Source organism: Electrona antarctica, assembly GCF_951216825.1.
Source record: "Electrona antarctica genome assembly, chromosome: 22".
Taxonomy (NCBI): Eukaryota; Metazoa; Chordata; class Actinopteri; order Myctophiformes; family Myctophidae; genus Electrona; species Electrona antarctica.
In genome coordinates, this window is record NC_136805.1 from 30,912,983 (window position 1) to 30,938,011 (window position 25,029).

Below are 25,029 nucleotides of genomic sequence, written 5' to 3' on the forward strand. Positions count from 1 at the left end.
ACATTACCCTATTTGATAATATGGCTATCGTAAAAAGGGGGGGGGGGGAAGTTCTACTGTTGAATTAATGACAGTCTTTATCTGTCTCTTCTTCCTACCTCTATTTGCCTAATCATGTGTGGGTCTCCATTACAACCCAGCAGTGAGTCAGATACATTAACCCAGTGAGTAAGAGAGTTATTTTCCAGACTCTCCTCGGGGGTCGTCCAGAAAAGTAAACGGTGGGAGTCTTCAGTTCAGCTAATAACCTGATGAGTGTGACTCATGTTCACTTGACTTTTCATCTCAGTCTGTAGCTGCAGTTACCAGTGGTAGTGAATGGAGAGAGAATTTTTGTCCAACCACAAAACCAATGGGTGCGAAGAGGGGCACAACCACGGGCGGGATTTGACAAAGGGTGAATTGCTTTATATTTGTTTGATATCGGCGAGGGACACACTACAGTCTGTGAGCGTCTATTGCACGACTTTCAAAACCGGAAGTCGTTGGTCGGTCGGCAAAATGATTCCCCTTCCATTATAATGAACGGGAGGCAAACTCCTTTATTTATTCCTAGACTTTTTATTTATTCCTAAATCAGTGGTTATCAGACCTTTTAATTTTCAGGACCCAATAGAGTTACAGACCTGTAAGGGAACCCCTTCAAGGAACCCATATAGTCCATGGACCCCGGACTGGTCACTGTCCTAGATTTGTTTAAATTCCACACTGGTATCGGTTGAGTACTTGGTATCGGTCAATATGCAAGTTATCGGAATTCGTAGCGGGAAGGGAAAAAATGGTATCGGTGCATCTCTAATGCAAATGAAGCATTTTGGCGCTTCAGAGTCACAACTGATGCGACATTCGCTTCACCGCTCAGCGCTCACATCTCCACAATAAGCTAAACAGCGTTGATGTTGTTCCATAAAGGATGCGTTATGCTACTCTGCCATCCTGATGATCAGTCCGTTGATTACTTGACTCATTGATTCATCGAGCTCCAGTCGACTGAAAACCAGCAACACAGGAAAGACGTTTTGAGACGTGTAGTGGCACTTGGACTGATTTTGCAGGAACTCAGTTCAATAGTAACTAGAAAAAGTGCCCCTCGGGGCACAGGTCTCCACCAGGATAATAGCGTTTGTGATGTTTGGACAACATTTTTAGGAGTAATATATGAAAAATCAAACAGAGCTGTGTTGAACACATGACGTCTCACTGGTAGGTAAGAACATGAATTGGCCTGTTATATGAGCCAATTTATTTTAAGTGGCATTTCTTCCTCAGTCTAGTGGGAATGGGTGTGCATATTTTCACAGAAATAGCATGCTGTGGCCATGATTTGTGGCATTTTGTTCAAAACGGACCAATCCTGCAAACTTTGGAAGACAATATACCCCATGGGGATGTAATATGGGTCCGTGTTGATCACATGACTATAGAGATAGTGTATACCGATTTCCGTGATGTATTGATAAAATGTGTACGAGTAATGTAATGAAATATGTTTAGCAAACATCAACCTCATGGTGGTGCTATAACAGGCCGTTCTGAAGAATTTGGGGCAGAGGCTCATCAATGGCATCCAAGGAGTGTGTGTACAGAGTTTGGCATCGTCCAGGCCAACGGTACCGGAGATTAGCTAGTAACGGACGGACGGACGGACGGAGTGCAAAACATACTCTCTCCCCATGCCTTTGGCCTGGTGGAGACAATGAGTGAAGAATAGCTCTTAAAATAACCATTTTGGGTGGTGTTGTACCTCTAAGAGTGACAAATGGGATAGTTGAATGAACACGGTACTGTGCCCATTTTCTATCTGTTTTATGTGCCTAAGAGAAAAGAAAAGTGTTCTATGTAGTCCTGACGTGACATCTTGCTGACATCATCCTCGGCAGTACAGCTTCCGGGACAGGGAAGAGGAAAGAAATCACACCTGTGTGAAGTGAGGGGCGCTCTTATCATCTTACAACATCGAGGAGGGAATTAGGTGATGTAATGATGATGTAAAAAAAACATTAAATTATCTTTATTGTTAATGGGATGTAATGTTTGTGTTAGTGACAAAACAAACATTAATTTCTCTTCATTGTCAATGGCGTTTTTAAAACAAACATTGAACTAAAAACAAGCAGTGTGTGTTTTTGGCAGCTTGATGGTAAACCATCGATATATTTTAGTCATGAAACAGAACATGTGGTTGTGCCGTCTTTCTCGTTTTCACACATACAACAGCTAGAAAAAAACTTTGTTAGGCTATTCAAATCTAGTAATGTTTCCATCTGTGACATCATTCACCAAGAGGCGATTCGTTCAACGCTCCAATGAACACTTTTGTCACGGCGCAACACAGCTGCCGAAATGACACGATTCAGTCGACTTGAACACTATTTTTGGGTTGTGTCTCTGAAATGCTGCTGTATATGTTTAATGGAGGTGTTAATGAGAAAACGTGTCCTTCATGTCTTTTTTTTGTATTTTTTTTTTAACCCTGCCGTCACTGTTAGTGTTCCCTTATGAGTCATGGTTCCCTGGCTGTGTGTGTGCAGAAACATAATGGACTATGCACACACGCCATTTTTGGAAAGAACTTGGGCCCCTTCCCTACTTCCTTCATGTTACCAATGATACTAATGAAGGTTCTGTTCCATTCTGGTCAGGGTCAGGGTGCTGCTATATTGTGTATGTTGGCTCACTGGAAACACTCTGCTACACCAGTGGGTCTCAAAGTGTTCTTGAGTGGGTTCCAAATGCCCTGTACGGGTATACGGGTCCATTTGATTCCAAAATCGTATATGGGGGTCCCTGGCATAATGTTTTCAAATGGGGCTCCGCGGGCAAAGTGTCAATTTGGGGGTCCTTGACATGAAAACGTTTGGGAACAACTGATGTATATAACATCACGTCAACGAGCATCAGCTGGACACAGACACCCACACCTCCCCTCTGCAGTGCTTTATGGAGTCTGTCTTAACTCATTGGGTGCCATAATCGCCTTTTGATGATCCTGTCCAAATGCCCCGGGCGGCGAGATTGCCTTTTCACGCCTTTTTTAATATCAATTGGTTACAGTTCACAACTGTAACCAATTGATATTAATTAATTGTTAACTGTTTAATTTAAGCAGATAATTTATTAACGGCAATTCATCGATTTTCTTTTTTTTATATTCCCTACTGTGTGTCATGGAAAAATAGCAATCTTGACTTGAGAACGTTGAGAAATGAAGAAGCCGGTTGAAATTAATGGTGGACATACCGTATGTAGACCGTTTGAGTGTGCCAGGGTCATAGACGGACACCCTGGAGTAAATGGAAGTCCCATATGCAGCTTTTATTGATTAGCGTTTGTTTAGTTAATTAAGAAATGGTAAAAACCTGCATTTCTTTTATTCATTTCTTTTCCCTTTCTTGGATGCAGTTGTGGACAATAGCCAAATAAGTTAATGTATTCATTGGCCAATCACACGGTTCACTGGGGGTTCACTGGGGGAGGTTCAGGAGATGTCTATGAACTCTGAACTCTGTAGGCTTGAAGACCATTGTCTGTGTCTGTGATGGAACCAACTGCATGCTCTGGTGCAGTATATTTGTGGCGTGATTTCGTTCTACATCCGTGATTAGACAAGGTAACGCCCCGCCTGCCTCTGAGGTGGTGGACAGCCTGGGTGAGGCGAGGCGAGGAAATAAATAAGCTTGGCACGCGCGACAGTAACTTACATTTTTTGTAGAAGAGGCAAACTAATATTGTTTATGCCACTGGCCTGTTTATTTGCATACATCTACATGTGTAAACTTGAAACATTATTGTACTGTAAAAAGGTCTCTTTTCCCTTGATCTTCATCTTTTTAGTATTAGTACTATTAGACAGCCATAGTTGTTCAATCAATTATTAAATCAAGCAAACGGTACAAACAATATTGGTTTGCCTCTTCTACAAAGGTTTATAAGTTACAAGTTACTGTCGCGTGTTGCCATTCTCTTGTACTTGTATTATTTCCCACCACGGAGTACCCTTGCATCTCGGAGGACAGGCAAGACGGGCAGTGTCGGTAGGCCAATCAGAGGCAGGCGGGGCGTTACCGGTCCATGTCTAATCACGGACGTAGAAAGAAATCACGCATATTCGTGTTTTGTAGCCTGCATGGGAGGTTCTATAGCGCCTTTATCTAAAGTGCTTTACAATGTACACACACACACACACACACACACACACACACACACACACACACGCTGTAACTTGCTCTTGCATTATGTGCAGTCAGCATGGTTGTTGTATTTTAATATGGTTGTATTTTAATACCTGGGACATTTGTCGTGGAGGTATTCAGTGTTTTGCTATTTGTCTCAGCAACTACAGAGGGATTTCAGATGATTGTAGAGACTATAGTTCCTCTCCCCTCTGTTCCAATTAAACTACTGCTTTCACTGCTAACAGAATAGCTTGGGCTGAATGTAGAAATAATAATAAACATATCACGAACATCCAACTTCTGACTATATACTGTACAACCTTCGGCTATTTTCAGCATGCAACCAAGCTTAAGATCGGTCATGGTGCCATCAAGGCCCACCAAATATACATTTTATTCAACAAAATCAACTGTAGATTTAGTCGATTAAAATGTTCTCACATTTAGTCGGCTAAAACTAGACTAAAACAAAAAAAAATCAGAGAAAAAATTCGACTAAAACGAAATATTTTTTTTGTCAAAAAGTTTGCTGTCAAAATCGATGAAAAATGATGAAGTAGAACATGACTAAAAGGCATTTGTCAACTTCGCTCAGTTAAATAATTTCATTGCTGTCGCTCGAAAGTAGTGAAAATGGCTTCTCAGCGAGCTAAATCGTGTCACGCTGTGACAATTGTCGAATTGACGAAGAGCAAAGGAGGTGATGCCTGGTGTTGTGGAACAGCGTGTTTCGTCTTTGACACCAGCACAGCTGGGGTGTGTTCCCACACCTTGATCACAATTCAAGGTCGTCACCAAAATCCAAATCCCCCCTCCAACCCCCCACTGTCCCACATGACATTGTGATATGGACGTGACAATGAGGGATGAGGGTGTGGTGTGTCTTGTGTCACTGACACACAACTTGTGTGTCATGCGACACGTTCGAAAAAGTATAGCAAATGGTCCTCACTATCACTAATGATCATTGGTGCCATTTCTAGGAGGCGCTGCAGTAACAAAAATAAAAGCTTTGCTTTGAACGAGTATCTTTCTCTTCTTCGACGGCGGCTGAGGCATTCTTGTTGTGTGCACATAGGATACTGGCAGCAGCAAAGTAGCCGCCATTTAGGTACTTGGCTCATGAATCAAGTTGGGCGTGCAACGCGTGCACAATCTGTGCATGTGCGTCACGTGGGATCCTGCCTAAACAAAATGCCAGAACGCCGTGTAATGCGACCAGTGCACACCTGTACTGTAGGTGACAGTGAGTAATGACTGTGTGACGAATGGAGTTTTGGACGCATGCAGGAGGTTCCATGGCACACAGAGAGAAGCTGCACGCATGTTGATGTGCCTGCATGGCACCCGTGGAGGTTGGAGCGTTGCATGATGGGACATGAGTAACGTTCTCACTGTGGGAGAGTGGAGGGGCACCGAGTATGTGATCATTAACAAGACAGGCCTAGAAGAAGAAGAAGAAGAAGGAAAAAAATGTAACAAAGATTATAATAAAAATCAGCGTTTTCCCAGCCTTTTCTGTGTTAGGGCCCACTTGAAAATCCCGACTGCTTAAAGCTGCTATAAGCAATAATATGTCAAGATTTTAATGACCTTTTTATTTTTTTAATTTTTTGGTATTCAGACAGTCAGCAATGGGTAGAACGCTCCCAAAAATGTTTTGTCTCTGTGACACATCTAGGGGCCGCAATCTGCATTCAAAGATTTTCCTAGAAGCTTTGTCATTGGTCGATTTGCCTGTTTGCTTCCTGATTGGTTAGTCACTGCGACCGGGTTTTTTTCGACCAATGACAAAGCTTCTAGGAACATCTTTGAATGCAGATTACGGCCCCTAGATGTGTCACAGAGACTACATTTTTTTGGGAGCGTTCTACCTTATAAAAAATAAAAAGGTCATTCATATTTTGACATATTATTGCTTATAGCAGCTTTAAAGATGGGTGGGCCGCGTGCATTTTCAGACCATATTTATTTATGATGAATCCTGATGAAAAACGCCGTAACATTTCTTGCAACATATATATATATATTTTAATACTAATGTTAAGGTATATCATTAAAAGTGTTTGTCAAGTATTTTGCGACCAACTTACAATACCATCAAGGGCTCACAACTTGTGAATTGCTGATATTATGTACGATATTACGTTAAGTGTTGCAAAAGTGAACATATCACAGCTTAAGAACAGGCACATACAGTATCATTGACTGAAAAAGACTATTTTTGTTTTTGTTGCAGTGATTCAGTTCGGGGCTGAAGTTGACGGCTACAGTCCTAAAAAAAGGCTGTCCTCAACCGAACTGGAACATTTAGAATCCCGGGGCTCTGTGTGCGTGTGTGCATGTGCGTTCGTGTGTGCGTGTGTGCGTGTGTCTGTGTGCGCGTGTGTGTGGTCTCTTTTCTTGTGAAGAGACTGATACCGCCCTTACACAGCCAGAGTGCAGTAACTACATTTTTGGGGACATTGACTTATTTATCCGTCTCAAAGGTCAAGTCAGCCTTTATGATATTGGGGGATAAACAACATTGGGCCATGAGGTCATTCTACAGCGGAGGTGGAAATAGGCCTCAGGGCTTTATTTTGCTTTCATCATCTGTGATATTGTTGTGTTGTTGTTGTAGTTTTTTTTAGTGCTGATGTGCCATTTACAATTTAGCAGTCGCTCTTATCCAGAGTGACTTACAGTAAGCAAGGTGAGCCTCAGTAACCTATAGGATTGTGGGTAGAACTGATATACCCTGAAGAAGGCAGTTGTACTGCCGAAACGTTGGTTTTTACTCTGCATCCTAATAAATAATCGGCTCTTTGGCTATCAGTGTGTGCAGCCACTCTTTTGTCTTTTTAAGACTTAACTCTTTAGATGTTTCTGCCGTGAGCTGGCACCACTACTAAGACTGGTGTGCGTTTAGCATCCTCCTGCACAGTATTAAACCAAGAACCTAGCATCAGTCTATACAATGTAATTTAAAAAATAAATGCACCATCTGTCTAAATTACATTTGAACCTTTTTGCATGAGAATACATGGTCGCCAAGGCTACTGTATGTCAAGTGCTACGGGCTATGGTGGAGTGGAGTGGAGTCTGAAGAGGTGAGTCTTCACATTCTGGCGGAAAATTGGGAGTGAATCTGCAGTTATTTCCTTTTTCATCACCAAAATATAATCTATATAATAAATCAATCAACACACTTATTATGCCAATAAATAACCAATTTGGCTGCCATGGCTGGCCATAGTTGAAACACTTTTCAATCTTTTGTATCCTTTTAATCGCTTTGATTCTTTGTATATCCTGCACTCTGTCTGTCAGCTATTGTCAGCGATGTGGCTGTAGAGTCTACAGCCACATCTGCACTAGACTGCAAGTGAATGAAAGGCCACAGCAGCAAGGCTGTGGTCCACGTGACAGGTGCCAACTAGCCGCCACGGAGCTGTCAGGGCCACTGATGCTCTTCGGTCTTTAAGCACACTTAGCAGCTGTCACCTTCACGTGCCTCTCCCTCAGGTCAACAATCATTTGTCTACGCCACAGTCAGGGATGACCTGTCACCTCCGTGTGTGTGTGTGTGTGTGTGTGTGTGTGTGTGTGTGTGTGTGTGTGTGTGTGTGTGTGTGTGTGTGTGTGTGTGTGTGTGTGTGTGTGTGTGTGTGTGTGTGTGTGTGTGTGTGTGTGTGTGTGTGTGTGTGTGTGTGTGTGTGTGTGTGTGTGTTGGGGCGAGGTGTTTGCATACATTTCCAGTTTTTGCTGATGTATGTGTATGTGTAACGTATGTGTGTGTGACTGTGTGCACATGTTTGTCTGAGCATGCAAACCTGCAAAGCAAAATGCAGGTTTCTGCACTTTGAATGTTGCAATATGAATGTTGCTGTGTGTCTGTGCGTGTGTGCGTGTGCGTGTTTTAGCAAATTTCATCAAACCGATCTATGAAGTAACCAATCTATTTTTTCCTGATGATGGTAATCATCATGTTCAGTCATTATGAAAATTACAAGTCAGTGGTTATCGTGGAAATTCCACGTTATTTGTCACAAACACTGTCGAGACGAATGAGTCTAGATGAATACATATCACTCTAGACGTGGTTTAATGATAATTGTATGCATGCTCGAGAACACACCTCAGTAAAGTGTGTCTGTGGCTGTACATCAGACAGTTGCATTACATATTATGATGTATTAGTTTCATTTATAATTGAGATATAAATTGGTTTTACATGCAAGGAATCGATGAACCACATGAACCCCATTTTATACTTCATCATAATTGGGAATAGGTAAATGGTGCATTTATATAGCGCTTTTAGCCAAAGCACTTTAGAATGTGCTTGACATTCTGGCATTCGAATCGACACACATTCACACACTGGTGGCAGAGGAAACCATGCAAAGCTACCAACCTGCTATCAGGAGCAGTTCTGTTAGGGGCTCAGTGTCTTGCTCAAGGTCACTTCGACACTAACACAGGGGGAGCTGGAGATGGAGTCGGGAATCAGCCGCTTTCCACTGCCACCTTTTTACCACAAACTTCATACAGTGTCTTGCAATGTTGTGCATAGTGAAATAGCAGATCTACGCACTCTCAGCGTGTCACATTGCGAAGCATTATGGGCTTATTGATCTGCTATTTTCTCTTCTTTCTTCCTTTTTTTCAAAATTGTTTTTTTTTAAACTTCTTCCTGCCCAAAATAGGGGTCGATACACAATCCATGCCACCTGTTACAATAGAAACGCTGGCCAGTACGTCTTGGCACAGGGGGTTTTACTGCTTAGAACGTAACCTGGCGTTCCTGGCACAGCTTGGGTTTTAATTGATCTTTTTATTAAATAAATACATTGATTACATGGATTATTGTGATGATTCACTATATTGTGGCTGATGTCATATTTTCTTCACAATCATATGGTTTCATTTAAGTCCAAAACATTAACTTTTTCATAATTATTAAACACTAGCCCTTACCCGTTGTGAGATATTGTGGCCGCAGGGGGTACTGCGCCCTGGGTGCGTTTTCGCATTTCTAATTCACTAATAAATTCATTATTAATCATTAATGTGTAAAATCGAAAAACTGCTGAAAAAATGGTCAATGCCTGTGTGAAAAGTGGGAGTGATTGGTGCAGGCAGTGAGGAGATACGGCGGTGTTTCTGACAGACACACACACACACACACACACACACACACATTCAGACATTCAGACATTGTCAGAATTATTGTCAGAATTATAGTATGATGATGATTATAGTATGATTTTAATTAAAATGGTGAAAATGGCAATCTACATTATTTCGAATATGACTACTGGGCATAGAGCCTATTATAATCAGGTCCATTTGAGCACATTTTTTCATGACGAGTAACCGTTTCGGATAGGTTTCCGCCTGTCAGTGATGATATCTTAATCTGATCCTAATCCTAATCTACTAGATGAAGTTCAAGTAGTCAGCGCAATAACCCTGTCAATGCCAGGCACGCTGATAAGGCTTATTGTTTTTGCCATGACCTTGGCTGCACAGTAGCCTTAACACAATGGTATGCTCAGCCACTATACGTCAACACGAGATAAGAGATTACTAACTAGACAGAGGCTTCTGACAGCGAGGGCGCCCCAGAAAAACAAATACAAAATAACATGCATTCATTTTCCATCACACAGAACATGCTGAGCAGTGGTGGGAAAAGTACTCAGATTTGTCTTACTTAAATAAGTAAAAGTAGCAATACATACAGAAATACTACAAGTATATGCTACAAATAAACTGTAATCAAACATGTATAATTGCGTAAGTAAGCACAATCCTATTGGCATTTTTTTGTATAGCAGATCTACTAGCTCACGTGCATTGTGAGCTTGTGGCAGTATAAAAGGGCTTAAGTTGGTTAATGTATGTTTTGATCAAATAATTGTAGTAATAATTTTACTTTAACGCTAGGACAAGTGATATTTTTGGTTTGTTAAAAGGTTAAAGCACTATATTCTGATAGTAATCATTGCCATAGTGTTTGTTCAGTAACAGGTGTCATCTCCCTGTCTCTCCAGCTCTTTAATGAATTGTGTTGCAGTTCCAGGTGTGAGTTCTCTCTCCGTATCGGATAAAATCAAGCTTGTTTTGAGCCAAAAAGAAGAAATCCGAGATATTACGATTCTAAAAACTGTGTCCCCAAAGACAGCATAAGCCAACGGAATTTTCTTTCTTTTTTTCTTTTTTGTGTGTTATGTGTTCTGAGCCTGTAATCAATTGATATTAAAAAAGGCGTCAAAAGGCGAACTCGGCGCAGAGGGCGTTTGGACCGGTAGGCGTGAAAAGACGATGTCGGCGCCGAGTTTAATAAAGAGCTTTGAACACCTGGTTATACTGAACAAACACTCTATAGCAGTGATTACTATCGTAATATACTCTTATTTAACACTTAGTTCAACAAAGAAATAACACTTTACCTTATACCTTTAAAGGGTAAGACCACTTTTTTAGAGGTATGGGTTGTTTTTTTACCTTATTATGGGCAAACTAGTCCATTCCATGAGTTATTTCGCTCCGTTGTGTTGTTTATTAGCAATTTAAGAAATAAAAAATAGGGTCTCATTGACTTCCATTGTAACAGGGAAACAGCTCTCAAAGTCACTCTTTTAGCACATGAACCAACGCAACAAAAGCTGATTCTGACAGTTTATGACATCAGGAAAACTCATCTGGTTTTATTTTCGTCTTTTAAGATAGATTTATAAAGTTACTATTTTGGTTGGAGATATACTGAAGCAGTACTGTGGCGTTCCCAACTCTCGCGGGGACATCTTGCGAGGTTTCGTTTGTAAACAAGTCGCCACGCTGTTTGAGATGCACCCATGCTGCAGCCTCGCATACGAGCAGTCCCAGACACAGACACTTCTTCTAAAGTGTCTTCTAAAGTGTCTCCCTCAAACACGCCCATTGTGTATGTTTTTAGCGACAAGCGGACGACATCAAATCCATTTGTTTACATCCCCGTAGTGGCTCAACGGCATTCCTATAATACGCTTCAGGAGTGGGTGTACAGATTTGGACCAATCAAAAATGAAATTGCTAATAAACAACACAACGGAGCGAAATAATTCATGGAATTGACTAGTTTGCCCATAATAAGGTAAGAAAACACTCAAACCCAAACCTCTAAAAAAGTGGTCTTATACCCTTTAAGTGGAGTACTTGAGTAAATGTGCTTTGTTACTTGTCTTTCCTCCAGCGATGGGCAGGCAGGCAGGCAGTCAATTCTGTGAAGATGCTCCACTTGTGAGCTCAGCTTTCTTTGATGTGTGCTGCAGTAAACACAGACAGTTCTCTCCCGACCACGGTCTCCTGCGGGGAGGAACAGCCTCAAGCACAACATTACTAATGAGCACATTACAGAGTAGCCATTGAGGGGAAACGCTACAAATGTAAATGAAGTCTTCTGCTTGTGTTGTCCGCACTGGGGAGATATATTCGCCTCAGCAGCTTTATATTCCTATTAATCTCTTTTTTGCTTGATGTGCATGTGTTGATGTACATGGTGCGTGCGTGCGTGCGTGCGTGCGTGCGTGCGTGCGTGCGTGCAGAACAAAGCCGCTGTCACTCTTACAAAAATAAAAGGAAAGGATTTGGTTTCATAACGGCCTACAGTAGCTTCCTTCTGCAACGTCACTACTTACAGACCAGTCTCGAGCTTAGGGTGTGCAGCAACACACACATGGTAGTGTACATACATGCATACATGCATACATGCATAGTATGTATGTATGTACATAGTATGTATGTACATAGTATGTATGTACATAGTATGTATGTATGTATGTATGTATGTATGTATGTATGTATGTATGTATGTACATACATACATACATACAAAAAGTGCTCCTCGGAGCACAGGTCAGGTATTTTATTGTGGCCTCCTGGTGGTGCTATAATTGGTCAATGTGAAAAGGGTGCCATTTCTTCTTACTCCTTTGATGGCAATTGGATGCCTCAAATCATTGAGGCATTTTGTTCCAAAAATGTCCAATATGTTATAACAGACCAATGTGAAAAGGGTGGGATTCGGTCCTCTGCCTAGTAGGGATGTGCGTGCAAAATGTCACATAAATGGTACTGCGTTCATGATTTGAGGCATTTTGTTCAAAACGATCCAATCCTGCAAAACGATCCAATCCTGCAAACTTTGGAAGCCAATCTTAGCCAGTCGGGATGGAATATTGTAAATCGGACAGATCTGTGTTGATCACATGACTGTAGAGATAGTGTGTAGTGTAATCTGTAGGTTCGGAATTGGCATCCAGGGAGTGTGTGTGCACAGAGATTTTCTGGCAACAGACAGAAGGACACACGGACGGACAGATGGACGGACGGGTCGAAGACATATTATCCGCCATGGTATCACCTGGCAGAGACAATAACGGCATCTAAATAAATTACTGACATTTAACACATTAATTGCCGGAACTATTTAATCCATTACATTCATGCGCCCAGTCGATTTATAAACACGGACGCCTTTTCCGGACGTTGATGATGTGTGTGTAGCAGCTAACAATAGCCACACCACTCTAGAGTCGATCGACAACAACGGGAGACAAGAATAAATCTATCGAGACTAGCTACTGGATCCCGTCTTTTTTCATAAAAAGACGGGATGATTTAGATCGCGAGTTATGAACGTTTTAAGATTTTCGTTTTCATCAGCTAAACAGAGGAGGGAGTTTTTCGATGACGTCTCACTCTTGCGCGTCACAGAGGAGAGCCCAGGAGGCGCGCCTGGGCTATACAGCCATGCGATCTGTTCTCGTATCAATAAACTTCGTCTTTTGGACAATACTTCGTCCTGGGCGTCGGGCGCTATTAATTAACACTTGAATTGCCCGGAACTATTTAATCTATTACATTCATGCACCCAGTCGATTTATAAACACGGACGCCTTTTCCGGACGGAACGGCCGGAAGTTCATGATGTTGTGTAGCAGCTAACAATAGCCACACCGCTCTAGAATCGATCGACAACAACGGGAGACAAGAATAAATCTATCGAGACTAGCGACTGGACCGCGGAGCGCCGTCTAACACAGGATCTTTTTTCAGAAAAAGATGGGATGATTTAGATCGCGAGTTATGAACGTTTTAAGATTTTCCTTTTCATCAGCTAAACAGAGGAGGGAGTTTTTCGATGACGTATCACTCTTGCGCGTCACCGAGGAGAGCCCAGCAGGCGCGCCTGGGCTATACAACCAGGCGATCCGTTCTCGTATCAATAAACTTCGTCTTTTGGACAATACTTCGTCCTGAGCGTCGGGCGTTACTAATAGAAAGGACAAAGAACTTCGTCCTGGGCGTTCGGAGTAAAGGACAAAGAACTTCGTCCTGGGAAGCTGATCTAAAAGCTTATAATCTTGTAGATCTGCTATCAACAGGACAACATTAATGTTGACAGTGATGTTTGGATGAATTCCAGAAGAAAGAAAACATGTACAGAATAGTGGAAACGGTACTTTTATTGCATAAACTGTGAAAGAAGGGTGTGTATTATGGTCCAATTGGTGTCACAAGTTGAGTATTGAGTGCCGCAATTCTTTGTGCTGTTACATGATTTAAAAGTAGGCTCATCTTGGTGAATATATGGTGGGTGAATCATGGCTGATTCATTGCATTGCTGTTATAAAAATGGCATTTGGGAGGAAATGTTATTCAAATCTTCACTGCATAAATTGTCCCACAGTATGAGTAAGTTTGGTCTGGTTTTATTGAGGCATTCCAATCGTACTATTAATCCCTGGGGTGGCAGGAGGGAGGTTCCTGGTTTGATTCTGGCTCCTCCTGGCATTGTGTCGAAATGTCCTTGAGCAAGACATTAAACCACCTCTCTGGGTGCTGTTCAACATTGCACCCTAATTGTTAGGATGGGTTCAATGCAGAGGACACATTCCAGTTGTGTGTCAACAAAACATTCCCTTTTCTTTTCTATAAAACATGGTTAGTAGGGGGGCACGGTGGCACAGTCGGTAGTGCTGTCACCTCACAGCTAGAAGGTCCTGGGTTCGATTCCCGCTGGGGACGCTGTGGGTGTGCTCTCTCCTCCGCGTCATCAGTGCCTATACCCGAAGCGGGGTTGGCGAAAGGGCCCCTCTGTGTGGAGTTTGCATGTTCTCCCTGTGTCCCCCAGGGTAGGTACCCTCACAAAAAAATGCAGTAATCCTGGTCTCTAAACTATGTCCCCCTGGCCAGCCGGGGCGCTTGATGGAGGGGAATGGAACTGGTCAGAATAACGTGTTCTCTCCACCCGCTACGTCCGACCGGGGAAACACCCCCTGTCAGGGGAAAAGAAGCAGCTTGGACTCCTCAAGCATGAGGTCAGTCCGCTGCCTCCCCAGGTTGGCAGAGGAGGTGCAGCGCTTAGAGAATTGACACTGAGTGAAAAAATGGGTTAGTTAATCGTGGTTAGTTAGTTCAAAATTATAAAAAAATATAAAAGTGAGTGATTTTGAATGAGTGAGTGAGCTTTGTCAAAGTGCCATGAGGAAGATTTTTTCCAAAAAAGTATACAGTATTTGTTAAAATGTCGTTTTTATGTGGGCACCCCCACCAGTTCATTAAGTATGCCTGGTTTGCCTGGTGGGTGGTGATGGGTGGTGATCCACCTGAATTTAAGCCGCACCCACAGCTGTAGTTGTATGATAAAGGAGGAGGGGTTAGGGGAGGGGCTGATAATGTGATGTCACTATATTACTGTTTTTTTTCATTGGCACGTTTGACTATCAAGGGTTCAGCCTCCAGGAAGAAACCCTATACAAAGGGAATACATCATTGCACATACAAACGACTCCAGGGTGTCTAATGAAGTACTGTCATCTCATAGACACAAAAATTGTGGCACTCCATCTTTAAGTTCTTCTGTTGCCTTATATCTAACACAATGGCCATGAGTTTAAACCCTAAAGAATTTGTTTTTCTCTCTGCTAAATAGTTTCTTTACTCTCTGACTCTTAGGCTACTTTGCAACTCATAGTTTATGTTTTAAGCTGTCACAGCTTTAGCCACCAATGCCCAAAGGCCACTGCCTTCTCTGAACCCAATTTGGAGTTTTCGTTTTGGCTCAGTGAGTTGTTTCTATGTTAGTTACTTTTTGAGCGACAATACCTGTGCAGGGAATGTAACAATATATATGCCAATTACGGCAAAATCCTTCTACAGAGAACCTCAGTTTCTCCATATATATACTATTTTTTGAGTGGTGTAAACCACTCCTACAACTGGCTTTTGTGTGCATAAAAAAATGACCATGGTTGCTATGTTCAAAATAATTTCTGACGTAATTAAATCACACCCGGGTGAACTGGATGACCGTAGCAACCGTGGTCATTTTCTCTGCGCAAAAAAAGCCAGTTGTGAAATCACATCCATGTGTGATACATACATTTATCAAAAATGATAGCTTTTTTTACTTAACATATTTTGTGTGATTTCATTACGTCAGACATTACGTCAGACCACAGCTGATCATGCTATATAAAACCTTACACCACTCAGTTCACACGGGTGTGTTTTTTTTGTTATCATTACTTGGTGGCATCTCATCATGTTAGTTGTAAAGGTGAACTCCCTCCAGTAGCTATCTGAACTCTTGTCTGCCTGTGGACATGATTGTGGATCGAGAGAAAAGATAAGATTAGCTGTCAAAAGACTGCAGTGCATGCATGAATGCCAACCAAGGTTACACATTTTTTTTAAATGACTTGCAAATCGTGTGCGACAGTACAACAACCGATACATAGGTGGCATGAATGGACAGAGAATATTTTGGGATGTAGGTTGATTTGGCTCTTCTAGTCTGCCTGCAGGCTTGTACTGCATTTGAAGCATTTCTTAAAATACTCTGTTGGCTCAGTCACACGCTGGCAACTTGTGATTCTGTGTTATTACTGTTCAGAAGGTGGGAAGTTAATATTTACTATGATGCACACACCGCTGCTGTGCTGCACCCCGATGACGATGATGGTTTGTGACTCAGTCAATGTTCTGATGCAGAGCAGGTTGACATTCACTGACACCTCTGTTTAAACCAGGTTCTGTTATTGTTTTGGTTGCATTTTGCACAAATTAGGCCCTGTCAGACTGAAACCTCTTTGACACACTGGGGTTTCAATGAGCAGTCAGAAATGAGACGGGTAACGTCCAAACTATGACAAATTACTGAAGGACTGAGAATTTACACCTACTGTATGTTACAATGAATGAGTTCCACGATTTATCTCCTATCTGTGACAGGAACAGGTTTAAACAAAATGAAATGGCTAGATTAGCAGACATTGTTTTTCTTTCAGTTGAATTTTCTGTTTTTGTCTGTTGATGTAGAGTTTTGCAAACATATGAGTAGATAATAGCAAGTGTGAAGTAAGTTATGAAGGTAAGTCTATGAATAACCAATCTGAGAACCCATCGTCAAAAAAGAAAGAACAACAGCGCCCTCTTTTCCTTGAATTTGACGTGAGTCAACAGTGTGTCTTGAGAGACTAATGAATAACTTACGAGAGGATCTTTCTGACTGAGGCCTCATTCACACGTATCAAACACCAATCAAGCAAATGTTTGGTCGTTTTTTTAGGCCACCACAATGCTTTTCCAATGGGAGTCATATGGTTTGACATGTTTGATTGCTGATTGCTGGTGGTGTTCTGCCCTTCTCCCTCCACCATGTGACTCCCATTGGAAAAGCATTGTGGTGGCCTAAAAAAAACGACCAAACATTTGCTTGATTGGTGTTTGATACGTGTGAATGAGGCCTCACAGGCTGTAATCAAACCTTGATCACGATCAAGAGGTGCATTTCACCCCAAAAGTGCAGAATTCCAGAAATAAGAATACATAATTTATGTCAATAATATGCCAATGTTGCATTATAGCTTTAATATTTCACATTAAACCTTTTATTTGAAAATGGACTCCGTAATGGACTCTGAAAACTGTGCATGCTGACAGTGTGCTACCTTAGAGAGCAGGTTTACATTACAGTTTACAGGTGATGAAAAGTACTGACTTTAGACACATCACGCTATTTGAAAATCAAGTTTCAGCATTAGCGAGGTTTCCATTGCATGGATTCAACTGCTATTAACCCATTTTGGGCAGGAACCCCTTTTGGTGTTTTAAACATTATGTTATAATTTAGCTATTGAAAAATAGCAGATCTACAAGCTCATAGCGCGCCACCGAGTGGCGCGCTACGAGCTTGTAGGTCTGCTATTTTTTAAAAATCGTGAAAATATTTATTTCAGAAAGCTGGAGGATTTAGAATATTTTTTTTAAATGTTGAGGTCAGGCCTATATGGAGATTATTATGATTTGATTATCATTTTATCTTCAGAGGCAGGACTCCCCACCCACAGCTCATGATTCCATAAAGAAGCATTTGGCTGCCCATGGTTCTCTATAGAGCTTTCATAAGCCATGGGAGATGTTTCTGTGTAGACCTCCACTGCTCTCACAGGCTGTGCTAATCTATAACATGCCCGTGGGCTATTGATTTGCTGTGCGTGTGTGCGTGCGTGCGTGCGTGCGTGCGTGCGTGCGTGCGTGCGTGCGTGCGTGCGTGCATGCGCAAGCTACAATCGTTGCAAATGTTTCAAGCGAATTATGGAAACTATGTCTCAGTTCAATTAGCTTATTTCTATCTATTTCTATCTGTCTATCTGTCTATCTGTATCCGTCTATCCGTCCGTCTATCCGTCTGTCTGACTACATTAGGCCTATCTGTCTGTACAATTCCATGTATTTGTTTATTTCTAATTATGCACAGATGACAACCTATCCTAGCAGGATGAAAAATGACATGGCTGGTAGCGGCTCTCTCATGAGGACGCCTCACGTTACAACAACCTAACACATTTTTGTCAGCGGTCGGACCAGAGAATTGCGTCGATTTCTCATCACTCTCTGTGTCCCCGTGCATCGATCTACAGCCTCATTAATTCACTGAATGCTTCAATGAATCCCTCCATTTATTATGAATGTTCATCTTAATATGCAACCTTGATGACTGGCCGAGGGGTAGAAATGAGTTACCTTGAAGTGTTTCAGAAGCATTAGAGATGGTGACATTAGACTAGACATTTTGTGACTGGTGGTTATATAATACTTGGAATTTATATTGAGCTTTTCTAAGTACTCAAAGATGCATGTTGTTGTTGCTGCCAGAATCTAACTTATACACAGTTCTATTGACTTTTGGTCAATACAGTACATACATTCTCCTGCTAGTAGCGTATTAGTGAATCTGAAATGCCAGGACAACACGATCACTGATAGAAGTTATTCCATCATGCTAGATGTTCCATCATGTTGCCGACAAAACAACATACTACAACAAATATCTTTAAAGATTAAAACATTTTCAAAGTCAATTTGATGTTCTCTGCATCTCCTTCCTCCACAAACTGAGGAACCTTCTTAACATTACCCCCCTGCCATGAATAAATACATATATAATGCATTTCAGATGTTAATAACTACATTCTGCCTTGTTACTATTGATCTTCTATGTTTTTGTGTGAATATAATCTATTTGACATTGTCCGCATGTGATGCTAAATATAACCTTGTTAAATTATGAAAAAATAGAGATGACCTAATGACTCACCAAGGGATGCTGACAAAAACACAACACAGGTCTCAAATTTCAAAGTCTCGAGCTACAGTCAGTCCAGTGACTTTTAGTCAATTTACAAACAAAGCAATGCAACTGAGCATGGAATGAACTTCAGGCTGTAGTGAAAATGTATTTTAGAGAATAAGCCACATGGTGGATATGCCACGGTCCAGCTGCATTGTGGGTGAAAAGCACCTTTTGATGTAGTCCAACATCCATGACCTTGGCTTCTCTCCTGTAAGCACATCAGTGTTTACGCTTACAGAGTAAAATCAATGGTTCGCTTTGGCAACGCAAGCATGGACTAACACATGCCTGAAGCTGTTGCTTTACTGTCTCCAGTGTGTGTGTCTGTTGTTCACATGTTGGCCAATGAAGGGGAGTTAAGCCTCATTTATATTGTCTAAGACCAGCCCTGTGAGACTTTTCTTTTTAGCTCATTGATAAAATAAGTAATTTCTCTCACAGCACAGGCTGTGAACCACTCCTGACATTTCTATAAAGCTTTCTATTCACCCTATTGCCATGGACACTATTTTAACCGATATATTGAGTATAAATGGCCAGAATTGAGACATACAGCAATGATTCTCAGATTTATTTTAATTGAAGGATGCCCTGATTGACACACATTAGCCCAGCGACTATTTTGTATCCTTTTTTTGTTTGTTTTTCATCCCTGACCAAGCAGTCAAAGTACAAGGTTTTCAAACTCAAAGGTTTGTTTAATTAGAAAAAAGAAAGTAACAAATGATTCACAAAATGTCAATCATTATCTTTTAACATTATATTGCCCTTAAACTATATCAACAGCAGAACTTGATGGTGTCATGGCTGAATGACTTGATCTGAACCTGAAGGCGTTGTCTTTTAGAGCAGGGGTCTTCAACGTTGTTCAGCCCATGAAGGACCCTATAGCTGAGAGAGATGAACCAGGGTACTGTACACAATTGTGTTGCTGATTTTACTTTTACATAGATTTCTATATTTTCATAGCCTTGTTGTTTGACAGCACTATCATGTCAACTTGGCCTTTCACTCTTTAGGCTACTTAGTCTGCTCCTTTTCCCCCTCTACTACACCAAACCTCTGTCGAAAATAGCCGATCTACAAGCTCACAACGCCTCGTGCTGCAAGCCATTGTGAGCTTGTAGATCTGCTATTTTTGGCTAAAGCTATCACACAAAGATTTGGCAGCCCGGCCCCTGTACAAACTTTGAGACCCCCTAGGATCTCGGACCCTCCATTTAAGACACATGTTCTAGAGGATTATAAATTCAGTATGATCAGCTTCCGGGCAGTAATCAACAGCAGTACTTTAAACACCCATTACATTAACTACAGCAGATAATTATTACAGTTGATTCAACAAAGGATATGTAATGGCAATTGGCCATGTCATGACCAGCAGTTCAAAGGAAGTCATTTTACGTCACACATTAATAGGAGGCCTAATATAGCAAATCGTTATATAATTACGAAAAGCACTCTCTTTAAAATGAAATAAAAGTTCATGGGTGGCGTTATTCAATGATAATTGTTATCATTAAATAGTTTTAGTTAGCCTACAATTAGGCAGCATTGGAAATTGTGCACAGCCTCTTTTATAATGGAGCAACATCATTCAAAGTTAATGAGAGAAAAAAACAACAAAAAAACATCAACCATCTATTTTTAGAAGCCTTGAGTGATTGGCATTGTCAACTTGCTGCGTACAGGCTGACTGATGCCTGCTAAGAGCCACTCAGTGCTGCATCTCGCTTCAAAAAAGAACAAATGAGTAGCCTAACTCAGTTAAACTATTCCTTGAATGAACGAAACATATGTCTTTTTTCCAGAATCGGCATCTGCCTGCGTCACTTGGTTTGCCTCAGCTCTCTCCATTTCTCCATTTTTAGCCCAAGTATCGCAGGTCTTTGCACACAGAAATAATGCTTTGTAACAGATACGACACCTTCTTCAAGTAACCTGGTCAGACATATATATTTTGTTTCTGTTCAGTAGTAACCGGGTCAGGGTTAGGGTTGTGATCCTTTTGGAATTTAACGATTCTGGTTCCCCATTTTGGGCGGGAACCCCTTTTGGTGTTAGCATTATGTTATGCTTTAGCTATTGAAAAATAGCAGATCTACAAGCTCATAGCGCGCCACCGAGTGGCTATTTTTGAAAAATCTAAGAACGACTGACATAGAAACATAGCTTTTTCAGAAAACTGTCAGGATGTAGAAGACATTTTTAGAATCTGATCTCAGGTCAAAATGGGTTAAAGTCCCTCTTAACGGTATGATTCCTTAAAGATTCCCTCTGAATGGTACGATTCCTTTCCCTTTAACGATTCATAGGGGTTTCCAAATGGACCCTTAGGCCTCACTCAGACCTTTACTGCATTGCTGTATGCTTGTTGGATGAATGTTGTGTAGTGTCATGGCCGCCCCAATGCATTTCCAATGGAAGTCACATGGTTTGTAGTCCACATTTTGGACTACAAGCTGTTGTATGGCTTTCGGCTGTGTTTCGACTGCGCCCCTCCCCCTCATACAACACAAATGTTGTGTCAAACCATGTGACTCCCATTGGAAATGCATTGGGGCGACCATGACACTACACAACATTCATCCAACAAGCATACAGCAATGCAGTAAAGGTCTGAGTGAGGCCTTACAGGTCTGTAATTAACAGACCAGAGTTCATGGTTGGTCCTTGAAATGATAAAATTTGAGAACCACCGGTATTGTAATTGTCTGCTATACAATTCCAATACTTCACGGTAGTGGAGTCCACATAGCAGATCTGACAATGTGATACTGTAAAAAAACGGCTAGAGAAACGGTTCCAAATGTGATGGAACCGATTCCAGTTCCTCAATGTTTTTTTGTTTTTTTAATATATTTTTTTGCGGCTTACGCCTTTTATTGTTTTGTTTTTTTTAAGGGACAGACATTAGGCTGACAGGAAACGGGAGAGAGATGGGGGAAGACATGCAGTAAAGGCCGTGTCGGGCTCGGGAGTTGAACCCGCGGCACACTGCGACTGGATTACCAGTCGGGTGCCCAGACGGTTACGCCACCGCCTGGGCCCAGTTCCTCAATGTTGTTGCATTGCGGTACTAAACCGTGTCAGAATGAGTTGTGTATTTGTTGTATTGCAGTACTATAACCGGGTCTTTCTTTCCATGTCTCTGTCCTCTGTTGCTGTTTTAGCGGTGGCCCCTACATCTCCTAGCCTGAGATCTGAGGTGTTCAAGCCCTGCGTGGAAGACAAAGACCTGGCCTTCTGCCTCAATGAAGGGGAGTGCTCCATCATCCAGACTGTGGCTGGTGTACACAGGCACTGCAGGTGAGCGTGTGTGTGTGTGTGTGTGTGTGTGTGTGTGTGTGTGTGTGTGTGTGTGTGTGTGTGTGTGTGTGTGTGTGTGTGTGTGTGTGTGTGTGTGTGTGTGTGTGTGTGTGTGTGTGTGTGTGTGTGTGTGTGTGTGTGTGTGTGTGTGTGTGTGTGTGCTCACGCATGTGGGTGTGTTTCTTTCTTTGCTTGCTGTTACACCTCTGATCCATGGCGGCATACGTTGTCATTGAACTCCTCTTGTTTTCGAAACAAACAACACAGTCTCTCTCTCTATCTCTCTCTGTCTCTCTCTCTCTCTCTCTCTCTCTCTCTCTCTGTCTCTCATTCATCTGTCTGCAGTGTATAGTGGTGCAGAGGTCATGCAATTTCACCCTCCGTACACTAGATGGTGACATGAACTTCATTGCTTATTATTATGCCAGGTAGATGACGATGTCCTATAGTCCAGTACAACCACAGTGAAACTATTCATTCCACTTCAGGCGTCTGTCTGTCTGTCTGTCTGTCTGTCTGTCTGTCTGTCTGTCTGTCTGTCTGTCTGTCTGTCTGTCTGTCTGTCTGTCTGTCTGTCTGTCTGTCTGTCTGTCTGTCTGTCTGTCTGTCTGTCTGTCTGTCTGTCTGTCTGTCTGTCTGTCTGTCTGTCTGTCTGTCTGTCTCTCTCTCTCACTCTCTCTCACTCTCTCTCACTCTCTCTCTCTCTCACTCTCTCTCACTCTCTCTCACTCTCTCTCACTCTGTCTCTCTGTCTCTCTTTCACACTACACTGCTTCAGTGGCTCCAGAGACTGAGCCGTGGTGTTGCTGGGCAGATTACTATAGTGTTCAGAACTCACACCAGTTTGGTGGCACTATGTATTGGCATTTGTCTGTCTGAACCTTTTCGGCCATCAGAAAGATGTCCTTGGTTTGTTGGACTCTGTGTGAACTTGGAGTAAGTGCTATGTATTTTTCATAAATTAGTGCCCTAGTACAGTGTCACACAATAGTAGTGATAATAGCTGATCTACAAGCTCAAAGCGCACCGTGATGCGCTGCACTTTGAGCTTGTAGATCGGCCATTTTTGCTGGTTTTACATTCGGATAGGACTACTACACTAAACACAGACAACATGGCGTATAGAGGATATGCGCATGCATAAAGTGAACGGCAAGTCGAGTGGCAAAGTGAGTGGCAAAGTTAATTTAATGTCTAATCGTTTAATGCAATCAGATATGAGTTTTATTTGTGGATGTAAGGGGCTGCAAGATTTCCTGGATGTAAGGGGCTGTCAAGGCCAGAAAGTAGTTTTTTTTGCCGCTCAGTAGGCATTCCCGCATAAGTTCCGGGTATGATGATACCCGCGCATACCCTCTATAGCCTACCGCAGATTTCCCATTTTGGAAAAGAGTAGACGGATGTAGTTGGTCGCAGTGCTACTATGTCCTTGCGACAGAAGTGGGAAGTGTGTATGTGAATCACCTGTGTGAACATCTATTCTAAATGGCTGCCATTAAGCGTACTTATCTCTCAACTTGTCATGGCAGTCATACTAAGCTGCTGGAAGCTAGTGATTATTACCGTTGTTGTTTGAAGTTGAGTGGTCACGGAACGCGTGTCTGTCTGTCTGTCTGTCTGTCTGTCTGTCTGTCTGTCTGTCTGTCTGTCTGTCTGTCTGTCTGTCTGTCTGTCTGTCATGTGAGAAGAGTTAAAGTGCCAGTTTTATTGTTACTGTGGAAAAAAAGCTTGTATTTTTAATTAGAATTAATTTTCCTCCTGTGTGAATAGGAAGGGACAGGTTAGGTGCACGCTACTGTAATTTAACTTGAGTCATAATGGTGCTATATACTTGGAGAGCCAAATCAGTTCTGAGGTGGTACTTGGTGAAAACCCCATGGATCAGGTGTGATTTTTTTTTCTTGTTATTTTTTTGCACTTGAACATTTATCTGGTTTCCAGGGTGGTAAAAACAAATAGTATAGGGTTGGCCAGAGGTAACCTAAACAACATACAGAAACAAATGAACACATGTTTCCATATAATTCGGTTATTATTCAGATTCAATCACTATTTCAGGACAGACACTGCAAAGAAACTAACTAACACATCTATATTTTTCCTGGTACTAAATACTTATGGTGTATTATTTTTTCCCCTCATGTTTTAGGACCCTTATGGTGTCCAGTAAAGATTTCTTGTTGTTGCCCAGGTCAACTAATGTCCCATTTGGTGACCATTTTGAATCAATGTCCACACCAGTGGCGAAAACGCAGATTTTCATATCTCTTGAACCACCCACCAACCCACTTTTTCATAGCATCATCATCACTGATGACACCAGCATCCAACAGGTCAATGAGACATTGGGGCAGAATTGGCCCACAAGACCAGGCAGGCTCCAAAATCCCTCCTTCCATCTTCCTTCCTTCTGCCACCCCTGACCTTCATCATGGGGTTTAAGCCTCCAAAAGATTGACTCAGCTGCTCGCTTGTAACATGTCACTATAGTTCACCCGCTGGATGTGGCAGATGAGTGTGTCCTGGCGCTGGCAGAGGGGAAAGCAAGCAAAATCCACTCTTGATTCCATCAAGACTCAAGAGAGGCCGAGGCGTGGACTTTCAGAGAAATTCATAGTGCAAGGTCCAGCCACCCCAATACTTTAAGTTCTTTCTGAGTAACGAGCAAAATGAGCGACAGCCAGTTGAGGCTCAAGGTCTGGGGCAGGAGGCAGTATCCCTTCTGGCAAAATGTGAAACTGCTCTCATCGTGGAAGGAACAGCTCATAAACTTGTGGCATTAGATGTAGAAGTGAGTTGATTGATCAATATCTAGATAACTTTGGTGAGTTCTTGTTTTAGCAGATTTGACAAGAATGATTGTTGATGTTGATG

The 25,029-nt window shown here is 42.0% G+C and overlaps 1 protein-coding gene across 1 annotated transcript in view; it reads left to right on the forward strand.

The window, feature by feature from the left end:
• The window catches only part of nrg3b (neuregulin 3b), a 291,582-nt gene that overhangs the window by 163,827 nt on the left and 102,726 nt on the right, over nt 1-25,029 (forward strand). Inside the window, exon 2 of the mRNA XM_079492152.1 lies at nt 22,020-22,155. Within this exon, the coding sequence (XP_079348278.1) occupies nt 22,020-22,155 (136 nt within the window). The remainder of the gene's footprint in view (nt 1-22,019; nt 22,156-25,029) is intronic.